Source organism: Cyprinodon variegatus, unplaced genomic scaffold (assembly GCF_000732505.1).
Source record: "Cyprinodon variegatus isolate N-32 unplaced genomic scaffold, C_variegatus-1.0 Scaffold19, whole genome shotgun sequence".
NCBI classification, from domain to species: Eukaryota; Metazoa; Chordata; class Actinopteri; order Cyprinodontiformes; family Cyprinodontidae; genus Cyprinodon; species Cyprinodon variegatus.
In genome coordinates, this window is record NW_015150472.1 from 1,806,884 (window position 1) to 1,820,491 (window position 13,608).

The 13,608-nt window shown below is 36.3% G+C and overlaps 1 protein-coding gene across 5 annotated transcripts in view; it reads right to left on the reverse strand.

The window, feature by feature from the left end:
- diaph2 (diaphanous related formin 2) overlaps nt 1-13,608 on the reverse strand; it is a 497,594-nt gene that overhangs the window by 197,703 nt on the left and 286,283 nt on the right. For all 5 annotated transcript variants that reach the window (XM_015388892.1, XM_015388885.1, XM_015388900.1 and 2 more), the window contains 2 exons: nt 12,162-12,263; nt 8,258-8,497 (listed from right to left, as the gene is read on the reverse strand). In XM_015388892.1, coding sequence (XP_015244378.1) covers nt 8,258-8,497; nt 12,162-12,263 — 342 coding nt within the window. The remainder of the gene's footprint in view (nt 1-8,257; nt 8,498-12,161; nt 12,264-13,608) is intronic.

Below are 13,608 nucleotides of genomic sequence, written 5' to 3' on the forward strand. Positions count from 1 at the left end.
AAGAGAAGAAAACATAGATTTATTGACAGTTTTTGTGTTTAAACATTTTAATAATTTAAAGCTTAATATTGCCCTTAATATTATTTTTTTCCTGAAAACATTATTAGCAATGAATAAGTTGAAATGTATCTACACCATAAACACAAAAACTGATTTAATACATTTTTTAAGTTAGGCTTAAGGATTTCAGATTGGTGAAACGTCCTCAGGATTATAATTGAGTCCTGCCCGAATAAACTCCACTAAAGCTCATTCATTCTGTTAACTTCAACTGTTAGCATCCAGTGGAGACAGAGTGAGAAAATCCTGCAAAGGAATATTTGAAGACTTTAAATATTTCAGACTTCACAGCATTAATGCTCAGATGGACAAATAAAAAAGGAATTATCACCAGTTGACTGTGTGTGCTTATTTCCTCTTTGGGACACATTTTGTGCCAGTTTTATTTGAAAAATGTTAATGTTATAAACTTTCTCTGACACTGATGTAAGAATAGCTCTCCCTTTCAGAGTGACTGCTGTAAAATAGTAATCCCTGTCTAGGTAAACTACATTTATGTAGGTCATAAAAATGAAATGCTTCACACTAAACACATAAGAGAAAATGAGTATCCAAAAAACAGATTTAAAAGGACAGTTCTCCTTTTAAGTTGCCTTTGGAGGAGCTTGTTAAAACCCTAACTAGAGTTTTCGCCCTTCTTTACTTCTTTACTCGTCCTACTGCAGACCTAAGAAAACAGTAAGTCTGACTGGGCTGGTGTAGAAAGTAAGGTAAATTTACTAAAATATAACTTATCACAGATAAAATCCATAAAGTTCAACATAAAGACAATGGAAATATAAAAGATTAAAGGTAATACTGTTAAAATAACATGTTTAAAATCAACTCTCTGACCCAGAGTCACCATGTGAACAAAAGAAGGTATTTTGTTTTAGTAGACAAAGTTTCCTGCTGAGTTTTTTTTTTTTTTGGAAACACCTCACGTAAATCAGGTTTTGGTAACCAAGTGTGAAATAGCTAGGGTAAAATAAAAGTTTGATGAACAGTGAGTTCTGGGTTGCAGAGCCATAATGCACTTATAGAGTTAAAATACATCATGTATATGGATGTTCTTTGCACCCATCCATCTCTCTGTCTGTCAATAGGTTCAAAAGTTATGATCTAAGCACTTCTTAAGTAGTAAAAGTAAACATTTCATTTCAATACACACTATTAAAATGACTTTTTAAACTGTCACACAGTGTCTAGTGTCAACAAAGGTACAAAGATGGAGACAAACTAAAATTTATCATAATTTTGTTAATTATTTTTTTATTGCCAGGATTCTCTTAACGATCTAAAAAAAAATATATGCTATGGTTAGAAGCCTAATTGGAACATTAAACTGTTAAGCAATGATTTTAGCTACTATTTTGTGACAAATTTGTGATAATCTGAAATAAAAGCAAATAATAAGCACATTTTTTTCAAAGATCAATTAGCTAAATAAGTTTCCTGTATCTTTGGGGTTTAAAAAAAACAAAAAACAATTTGATTCTGAAAAAGGTTAGTTATCCATTTCAGTAAAATGTCCACAACAAAGCCAATATTACAATGTGACACATTTCACGACAACTGTACAAATGCTAATTAATATAGTAAGGAGGTTATAAGGGACTAATACCAGAAGTGGGATTTTGCTTTTCTTAAAAAGGCCACTACCCGAGCAATCACAACGATTATTTGTGTAATTTCTGAGGTTTACAATAAAAAATAAATAAAAATATCACAAAAGAAAACACTCTGCACTACTTTCTAACATCTCACACCCCTGAGAAGCTAAAAAGTCCACCACTGTATCAGCGCCATACCTGTGAGTGTGATTCTTCACATGCAGAAAACTTGTTTCAAATTCACTCCCCACCGTGACTGCAATGCAGTTCGAATGGCATGCTGGGAAAGCTAATTAGCACAACACTGCTCTGTGGGCTTGGGCTGATAATATCTGAGCAGTAAACAAGAGGCAGTTGAAAATGCCCACGTATAAGCATGCAGATACACGCGCAGATTCGCTAATTGGAACACATTTAGGTAATACTGAAACAATTACCGGCTACAGTATATTGTAATAGTAAAAAGATCTGACAATTTGTCCTAACTGCCATCACATATTAAGAGACATTATGAGTTATATTTCATGAAAATAAGTTCATCTTCCAACAACTCTCATTTCTGTGGAGAACAATGCATATCTCCCACACTGATTTCATCTCATAACTATCAGAAACAATTTGATTTATAAACATCCACAAACAGAATGCTTAGTGAGACAGCAGTGGAGGGGATCAACAGGTTCTAGCATATTGCCCCAAGCTTCACTGACTAAATGTGAATATCTGCACTCATGCAGAGCAGGAGAATGGGGATGCTGGGGTTTCATTAAGAGCACTGGGTGTACCTAGAAACCCAGTCGTTTCAGGTAATATGGCTGAATTAGAATTACTAGGTGAGACCCGAGAAATAGAGTCATTACTCAGAACAATTGATCTCTCTTATTTTTCCTGGCATCTATGCTACATTAAAAACGTATAAATTAATCTTATACAAATATAAATGAGGGTTTGATGCTTCAAAATCAAGTAAAGGATGGGGAATTCGTATGTTGAAAGAAAATTAAGATGATTTTATAGTTTAGATCATTATTAAATTCATAACATTAAATTCCATTTTTTAGTGGGAGCAATATCAAGTTTGATGTATATTATGTAGGTTTTAAAGGCCTCTAAAAGAGAAGGAATCAGTAAACAGCTAGAAATTCTTGTGTTTGTTCCAAACCTAAACTACCCTGAAATAAATGTCCATACGGGTTTGGTTCTTGACTAGGACACTAATACCTGAATATGATTCAATGTAATCCAATTCACTGTAACTCCGTGTTTATGTTTAGGATTGTTGTCCTTCAGGGAGCTTTCCTGCCACCCTAGTTTTAGTTTGATCTCTGCTTAATGTAAAATCAAATAAAGTGAAGCTCTAACCAGGAAATTAGCCTTATGTGATAATATTTCCTAAAACCATGCTCATAATGGTTTAAGTGTGTAATAAAAAAGTGCAGTCTCCACCTCACAATGTGTTCATATGTGGGGTAAAAAGAATATATTTTTTTATCTACCCAAAGCATCTTTTCCCAACGTTCTGCAAATACTTAAACTATGGACGTTCCCCTCTAACTCTATGATTTATGTATTACTTTGTACAGGTCATCTATGTAACATTCTATAAAATACCCTTAAACCTATTACTGTATTGAATGAATAAATGAAAGAATATCACTAATAATCGGAATAGCAACATCAGAACAATAAATAAGCTTATCTGCAACAACTTTCTGAAAAGGAATCAAAGCTACATTATATAAATATGGTGCAAACATACTCTATATTTCAATGATATATTTAGTAAAACTTGTTGATTAACAGAGCAAAAAAATAAATACATTGAAAAGTAAATAGATGATAAGGCGTTTAGGTATTTGAAAATTAAGCTAAAAAAACTAAGCTTTTTGCTGACACATTGGACGACACATACAAATAATATGCTTTCATTTTTTTCTTACAGGAACTGGAATAGACTTCTCATTATTGGCGACATGGTAACTAAAAAAACAAGTAAAAACACAGAAATACTTGTTTTAATCGTTTATCACAAATTGTTTAATTATTATGAAATTAACAATATTACTGCATGAAGCCCATTTTCCTCAGGCCACACAACTAAGAATGTGACAGAATTATAAAAAGTCAGAGCAGTATGAATACTTTATGAGGACACTTTAGGAGTATGTACATGCACATCAAACAAACCATGGTGTCTTCATACTAATTGAAGGCTCCTAACTCAGCTTGTATACATATGCACTGAATGCAACTGGTTGCAATGGATTTTATTTAGGAGCGTGAGAGAGAATTGATATTAGTACAGATAAATACTAAATTGAATGATTTTTAGTTGCAATTAATGTTGTAAACTTATGCTGCGTTCACACCGGACGCAGCAGGAGCAGCAAAATCGCTTCTGTTGCTTGCTTTTTGCTGCTTGTACCTGTTTAATTCGTGCGCGGCTGAAGCAGCTTTGCTGCTCTGGCTGTGCGGTGCAAAAGTGTGTCTGACGCACGTTGGGCGGAGCTACTCTATCCTTTCTTTGCCTTGCAGCTATATTTGCTGTGATTAGTGGGAATAAAGTAGTTTTAATATGTTTTTAAGTGAGAAAATCCACCTGAAAACTTAATCAGTGCAGTCAGTTCATCCAGATTACAATCCTGCCTTCTAATATTATTTCTGTCGGAGCCGCTCAGACCCCCATATACCGGCTGTGCGCTGTCAGTAGGAATCCCGTTCAACAGCAGCCTCTGGCCGGGTCGCCTCCTCGCGGTTCGCAGTGGCAGCTGGAAGGTGGTTTTTATGTACGTAATCCAAACTGCAGGCACCAGGATAATAAAAGCGAACATATTCTGCCGGCAGGTTTCAGCATTTTAAGTTATTTTAGGCATTAATAAACTGTTTCAGATGAGTGATCACAGCGCTCTGCATCATCAGCGATGTGTCTCCCTGCCAGCTCCCAGATCAGCTTCTCTTATTGGTTGAGCGTCGAGCAGCAAAAGTTACATTTTTTCATCTCGAGCATCAGCGCGTTTGCGGCGCGTCACACGTGTCAGATGCTTAAACGCTCCCGATGCGCTACTTCAGTTGCTAAGAGGCGCTGCGCCTGCTGCTCAAAACGCGCTGCGGGACCTTTTGCTGCGCCTTGACGCATGTCAACCATTGACTTTGCATGTAAACTCGCTGCTTCTGCTGCGCCTGCTGCACCTGCTGCGTCCGGTGTGAACGTAGCATAAGCGTCTGCCTCAGCACTGCAAACAATGAAATGTCAATAAGTCATTTTTTTCGTTATAATAAGTGCATTTTTTCTTGAAATGAGGAGGTAAGTGAGACACTATCCCAATGGAAGAAGATAATTAAATTTTTCTGATTATCTTATTTCAAGAGTAAAAGTACTCATTCCATTGGCAAATCATCTTATTTACATGCTCAAATTAAAGGTAAATACACTAAATTTAAGAAATGTTTCACTTATTTCTAGATTATTTTTTACAATGTAAGCCACATTGATATATAATATCAAATTCAAATAGCATACAATAGAGTCAGCAGTTGTAATGACAAAGCAAATATGAAAAGTTTTAGTGGCATGAATAGTTTTGCATGTTAAATGCCATGGCTTTTTCTAAGGTGAGGATCTAGCCAAAGGTTATGTGTTGTAAGCAAATGTTGTATAGCTACAATGCTGCAGTTGCAACATGTTTCCATTTAAGACCCTTTCTTGTGCTTTTTTTTAAATTATATTATTAAGTCAGAGATCCTAACCACCAGCAAGCATCATTTACTAACCTCATCCCCAGTAACTTACAATTTATCTTTGAAATACATTTTTTTTTCATTCTTCCAGAAGATCAATAGAAAACGAGGGCTATAGCTTGTCAAATCTCATCATATTTTAATGGGAGAGTAGAGAGATTGCATAAAAAAATCCAATTTCTAATAAATATTTTTAATGGACTCAACAGAAAAAAAACAATACCCAACGGTGGTGTTTTTTTTTTGTTTTGTTTTTTCTTTTTAGCAACAAATTGTAACAGGGATATAATACAATTCTTCTCAGTATAAACAGCCCTGAGGTAAAATTATTCCATATTCCTCACTTGTAAATGCAACACATCTACTTGTAAGATCAGCTAGAAAGCTAAGCTATATTACAAGAAAACAATCTTGTCATTAACATATTTATCTCTAAGAAATATAAAGAAAAACAGATAAAGCCACAATTAATTAAAGACAAAGATATGATAAGAATGGAAAATCCTCCTATTAGCAGGATTCAATTTAACTCTTGATCCCAAAGCAGATAAAATATTTTAATTGCTTCTTATTTAGTCATACATTAGACTGAAAAAAGTAAAATCTATATAAGTGCAGTGTTTGCATAAAATTACAAATATTGCCTCATCAGTTCTAGAGCATATGTTACATCATGTGAGAACACATACATGTTCTTTAATTATAAAGTGTACAGCAAGACCAGTAATTATAGCAGTTATTAACTGTAAACCTAACATAAGTATGTACAGTTGCCTGCATGTTACCCACGTAAATACTTAATACATCACTTTTGCTGAACTGAAACTGAACATAATTTTTTCTAAATGTAGTATCAATAATTTAACAGAGGTGATAAAGGAGTTCTAATTAACAAAAAAAAATGGACATGGCCGTTGACTTCCTAAGATCTTTGATACAGTTCCTAATTTTCATTCAATGGTATTTTTACACAAATATATTCAGTGGGATATCAAATTAAGATCAATTTCCTAACTGAAATGAATATCTTACCAAAAATGATTATGTTTAATCTCTGGTTTTGGGACATACCTGTGCATAAATGATTTTATAATAACTAGGTTAAATGTCTGTATACCTCTTTGTTCAATTAGACGCTGCTCTATCCGTATCCTAGCACTACTGAGGCATTTTCAACAGTCAGAATGTCTCACATAGAGGATTTTCGCTTTAGTGCAAGTGTTTTTTAGCGACTGGAAGAGCTTCATTCCAGACATGATTCCGTGGGCATTCTTCCATGCCCATGAGCCCAGAGAGCTTATGAGAACAGGCTGGCTTTCAGGAAACTTTCCATTCCACACAAAACGAGAATTAAAGCATGGGGCTAAACAGTGAAGCAGAAGGTGGATCAGAAGGGGCCCTTTCCCTCTGCATATTCCCATCATCAAGCTCCACGCTGATGAGTGCATTAGGTACCCTAGATCCGACACCCAGGGGGGGCATTTACTTGATTGACTAAAGTGAGAAAGCATACTTTTTCATTCTTGTCCATCAATAATGGCCCAATCAGCCCCCTGAGGCGTTTACCAGTTCTAAACTAAACACTGATTCACTCACCTCGCAAGAACACTACACTTTCTTCATCACAGAAAACCCTATCCTACATCATACACAAAGGCTTTAGAGCTAAAATGGAGAGAGGTAGTCTTTAAAACCCACCTATTGCTCTGTGATCTTTTTTTTTTTCCCTCTTTATGTATAGCAGCTGAAGTTTTTCCTTTATGTCATATCCAAATAGCCATCCAGTTCAAAATGAATGGTAAAACTAATCAGCTCCCATAATCTTGGAAACCAAACACATCTACTCCAAGATGCTAGAGGGGAAATGAGGCAGCCTTGGTGGAGAACAAGAGCTGAGTTGGTTTTGAGGAAAAAAACAGACACTAATGCATTCTGTAGACAGAATCTAGCATAATTAAAAGTAAGAGGCATATACAGGTCAAGCTATGTTTAACAGTATCCATCCATCCATCCATATATATATATATCCGGGGCCGGGTCGCAAACACAGCAGTCTAAGCAAAGATGCCCAAACTTCCTGATCCATGCACACTTCCTCCAGCTGCTCTGTGGGGACCCCGAGGCAACACCAGGCCAGCTCAGAGACATAGTCCCTCCAGCGTGTCTTGGGCCTTCCATGAGGCCTCCTCCCAATGGGACATGCCTGGAACACCTCCCGAGGGAGGCGACCAGGAGGCATCCGGAACAGATGCCCGAGCCACCTCAGCTGGCTCATTTCGCCGTGGAGGAGCAACGACTTTACTCCGAGCTCCACCCAGGTAACTGAGCTCCTCACCCGATCTTGAAGGGTGCGCCCAGCCACCCTGCAAAGGAAACCTATTTCGGCGGCTTGTATTTGCGACCTTGTTCGGTCATTACCCAGATCTCATGACCATAGGTGAGGGCAGGGAGGTAGATCGATCGGTAAATCGAGAGCTTTGCCCCTCTACTCAGCTCCCTCTTCACCACGACAGTCCGATACAGCGACCGCATCACTGCCAACACGGCACCGATCCGTCTATCAATCTCACGCTCCATCCGTCCATCACTCGCGAACAAAACCCAGAGAGTAGCCAGTTTAAATTGAACATTACTCACAGGTCCCTTAAAGAGCAAAAAATAAAACTGCTGTCAGTGAGTGCAAATGTAAGGGTGGCTTTTAAACCTCTGATATCCATCAACCTGCGCTCACAAAATCAGTCTGAAGAATCCATGCCAGTTCTATGCCCAAGTAGCTCTTGAATTCTTCCCATTTATATTACTACTCGCTTAACAAACTACTAAAGCTACTAATTCGGACCCCTTTCTGTGTTTTGTGAGTGCCTTACCTTGCAGAGGAAGCTGACGTTGAAACCAAACGTCTGCGCGTTCCTTGAGCCAGCATTCATGTAGTTGCCAACCAGCAACACGAACTCCAGGAGTTTGCTGAAGCCTTCGCTCTTCTTCACTTCTTCACAGGCGAATGTCACATTCATGATATCTGGCCTAATGTTGTTCACCTGCTCCTCGAACGTCAGCTTGAAAAGAATCCCGTTGAGACGTGACCGCAGCAGCTTTACTGAACTCATCTGTAAAGTTAGACAGAAATAGCGAAGGAAATTTTGTCTTTGTAAGAAAAAAATACCCAAGGATGTCTACAAAACGTAACAGATTATGACACATCGTTCCTTTGTGGGGTGAAACAAAAACCCATTGCATCACTTTTTGTGGTACATGCAAAAACCTAAATATACATACAGTACAACAATACAAAGTAGCATATAAAATAATCTTTGGTTTGTCTTTCAGAGGTCCAAAGCTCTGATGCAAAATAAGTGGTCACATAGAAAATGTACATATTTGACCTTAATGCCAAACACTAAAGGCCTGACCTTAAAATAATCCAAATAAGGAGCACTCAATTGCAAAGCAATTAAAAAAAATCGGTGCAGCAGGTAAGCTTGATGAGGAGGATCTACAAAAATGAGATGTCCAACTAGCAAAATGTGCAAACCAATGTAATTCTGGCCAATTAAAATTGATTGATAGATTGATTGACTGATTAATTGATTTTTGAATGACTGCAATTTCATAGTTACATCAGCTAAAATAGTCAAAGAAGAAAAATGTGCCAAAGCAAGGAAAAGGAGCATGGATATAAACACTATACCCATTCTCCTTTTTCTTTCTTTTAAAAAAAAAATATTTTTAAATAGTAGGATCATTATACAAGATACTGCCCTGGTTGTTTACATGGGTATTTATATAGATGGATATTTATATTTATATATATAGTCATGCACTGTGTGTCAAATATAGAGAAACAGGTTACTGCACAGGGTATCAAGTAGTAAATTGCATATTATATATTGCACAAGTTATTGCTGTTGTATTGTTGCATTGTAGAGTCTGGCTGCAGCAGGGATGAATGACTTGCAGTAGCGATCATTTTTACAAACAGGGTGTAAAATGAACAAATCGTGTGAAACTGACTTTTTTAGATTGATTGTTAAAGACAGATGAAGTTTTAAGCCATTGAGACGGTTTGAGATACCCAGTTGACATAGCTATCTGAAAAACTGATGTTTACTTTTCTATTTATTAATGCGATCAACAATCTCTGGACTACAAATTAACGAGAACAAAGTATTCCTTATGTAGATATCCCTTCTTACTATCTACTGTCTATAAAATTAGACTATTTAATGTAGAGCAGCAATGAGATAATATAAGCATAATTTATCTATTAAATACAATGACTTATGATCTACCTCCCCTCTAGTTCCCTGCCCCCTCTAGGGCTCACATGAACAGACTAGCACCTTCAGCCCCACCTCACAACAACTGGTTTGTAAACAAGTGGAAATCACTTTGAAAGCGAGCTTGTTGGTGACAGCTTGGCTAGAGGAAAGCTAGAGCATCTCTTATTTCCCAAGGGAAGTAAGAATGCAGTGAGGAGCTGCTTCATCAGTAGCGGAAAGAGTAGGTGTGTGTGTATGTGTGTCTGTGTGGAAGGGGGGGGTATTATGGTTGAGGGGTTGCAATTACAACAAAGGTGAGATCACAACGTAAAGTGCAGCCTCTTTCTTCATTACGTCTTCTAAAAACACAAGAAGAAAGCAAGAACAAGAAGCTGGAAGAAACTCGTCTCCACCCCTTAGGTCGGACTAAACATATGTTTTGTCAAAGCATACAGTAGGTACTTCTCTAATCCTACTGAGGAGGTAACTTCAAAGGTAATATCTGAGCCTTTCAGTGCTGGATAGTCATTTAGTAAATGGGTGGCAAGAGCTGTTAATTAAAAAGTAATTAAAGCTGTAACTATACGGAAAGGTCAGATCAGCTTGAAGACGTGCTTCCCTTTAAAGATTTCCATCATTCATATTATTAGACGACACCATTAACACAACAGTAATGTGTAAACATACAGTAGCAGTTACACAGGTATGAATGTTGTTCATTTGGCTTCTTTCTTCATTTGATTTAACATGTCTTTTTTCTTTAATGTAATGTTTGTACAACTGAACTGACATATAAACAAAACTCGGTGCACAGATTTAGATTTATTTTGAATTACTTTAGGTTTCTTTTTTTAACCCAGGCAAGTTTAAAATACATAACCATACATGCTTTACACAGTTCATAAAGCCCTCTGATATTTGCTTACATTTCCTTCAGCACTCTTGGCAGAATAATTAGAAACCGTGCAGTTTTCAACTTTATCCTTCAATTTAAAAAACAACTTTGATGTATGACTAGGTTAAATTACTACACCAGTTTAAACCATTGCATACAAACTGTCCTCCTCAGTGAGAGTTTGGTGGTCTTAGTATCAAAAAAACAACCCAAGAACCACCAGGATTTCAGCCATTTTCAAGGTTCAAAATGCTAAATCCCCAGTGTTCAAAACTGTCCTCATGCTACCAAAAATATATGATTTATGGTTTAAAGAAAATTTACTGCTAGGAAAGTACTATTTTTTCTACAACATTTTTACAAATAAAAATGTACAAATATCTAACCAAAATTACACCAGAATTATATTATTTCTTACAAAATGTGGCCTTTGATTTGGTTTTAGCTGTTATAGTGATTCTTGATTACAAATTAGTTAGAGTGAATGTATATGTTTAAGCCTTTATTTATGATCAGGAAACATGCCACACTTTACCAGATCTTTAAGCCTAGTCTTGAATATAAATAATTATAATGAATATACAGTAGATATTTCTCAATGGCTTCAGATTTTAAAAAATAAACCCAAATAGCACCAGATACAACACAAACTAAAAAAGGGCAAAGGAAAGATGAGACGAAAGGACGGTAAGAGGGACACGGTTTTATGCAAAAAAATATTTATACTTTTTAATAGTATCATTGGAAGATAAAGTCAAATTAAAGTTGAGAATTTGATTTAATTATCTTTTATTTATTTTTTTTATGTGTCCATAAAATAGTAAATCCTAGATCTGCCATTAGGGTATTAAAATATCTGACCAGCACCATATAACACTACATATAGTTCACAAGAAAGTGTCTGAAAAACACTTGTTTTTAGTTGCACCCTTCTCATCATCATCATTCAAAAGTTCAAAACAGTGTTAATTAGCAATAGATTAATAAAGTGTTGCAGGCAGTATGCCAAAACATTAATCATTTTGTGTTCAAAAAAGATTTTACTAGTAAAGAAAAAAGGTAACTTTCTTGAGACCACATTACAAGTAGACAATATATTACTAAGAGCATTATTTACTATGCAACCTGAGACGATCGAACTTTTGGACGCTCATTGTAAATTGATAGGAGCATTGGGATACATCACCAGGCCGGTTGGCTACAGATGCCTGCTTTTCAAAGACCTTAAAACAAGCAGGATTCATAGCCTCAGGGTCTGATTTTATCATGAGATAACATTGACAGCTGATGTCAAAGAGCCACATCCAATTTCTTAATGCTGGATGCTCATCAAAGATGATTGAACTTCTCTTTTCTCAAGTCAAAAGGACTTTTAACAAAAGCCTCTGTCATTTGAAGGCTGAGCTATCAACTCTGATTGCTACTTGGGAGTGTTTGAAGCTCCAAAAGAGCAAAATGCAAAAAAAATTTGATCCTGACTCCCTGGCCAAACCAAATGTAAGAAAAAAAAAGATGCAATGTTCAACTGGGCCTGTCTGAATGCGTTTGAGTATAAACTAGGAGTATGACTAGATACACAGTGTAAAAATCTACTCTGCAAGAGCTAATTATACTTACCACAATGCCGAACTGCTCTGACTCCACGAGCTCCTCATATTCACCTTTTAGTTCCGCTAGAGCACTCAGTTCTTTCTGCTCAGGCAAGTTCTTTATTAGGTTCTAAAATGAAAGAGCGCACACAAAATACAAGAGTTAATGCAGTTCTCATTTTCTGCTTTAGTCTGTAAAAAAAAAACAAAATGCTTGACAGCTTAGCTGAAAACAAAGAGCAAAAACCAAACCAAAGCCAGTGATGTGTTCATTCATTATTTCACCTAATTAAAACGAATTTTACATTAGTCTCCGGTAGAAAATGTATAAAGTTTTTAGAAAGTAAGAACATATGAAGTTGGAAATCATTACATAGAATTTGGGAAAAAATAACCCTGATGTAGTGGACAGAACCTTTAACACACAAAAACTACTTCCAAATCTTTATAAAATGTTTTTGCTGGAACTCAAAACAACCATGACCTCAAATCGAACATAAATGGCGTGTGTGACCCATGTTAGCAATAGGAAAAGTGTGTGTTCTATTCCAGCTTCCTCCTATCACGTTTAAATGCCTTGCCCCTGGGCAAGGCATTTAAACCCAAGTTGTCTGCTAATCTGTATATGCATTATGAATGTTGATTGCTCATTAGTGAGTGTGATTGGATACATTTGGCTATAGAGCTTTGAGCACAGTTACTAAGTCAGCCTTTTATCACCTGAAGAACATTTCAAGAATTAAAGGACATTCAAGCAAAACTCACTCTTTTGCTTGGACTCTTTATCTTCAGTAGAACTGACAACTGCAAGAGTGTAATCATTGGTTTGCATAAACAATCCATCAGATAGCTGAAGCTGATCCAAAATCCTTCTGCCCATATTCTCATCAGAACTAAGAAAGTACAGTAGAGCACACCAGCCTGATTCTGAAGTCCCTCCACTGGCTCCCCTTAATTTCGACATAAATGACAATAAAGCTTGTCTAGGTCTAGTCTAAGTCTAGTTCCAGCCTACTCTGTACACCCAGAACTAGAACTAAACATGGAGAAGCAGCATTTAGTTCCTATGCTACACTTATTTAGAACAAACTTCCAGAAGACTGTAAAAATGCTGAACGCCTTAGTTCTTTTAAGTGAAAGTTAAAAACCCATTTGTTTAGAACTGCATTCAACTGTTGAAGTTAGACAGTTAAATTAGGTATTATTATAAGGTTGTAATCCAACTGTTACATATTTGTTTTTTTGTTTATTTTTACTACCTGCCTTTATCATATATTTATATTTATTTGCTTTTATTCTGCTTTTGTTTTTCTGCTTGTACAATTCATGTAAAGCAGTTTGTACTGAATTGTTCTCTATAAATAAACTTGCCTAGCCTTTACAAGCAAACAGCAGGTACAATAATCCAAATGAATGTAAACTCCTGAACTAAGTCAATGTGCTGTATGTAAATCAGGGGTAACCAACGCAGTGCC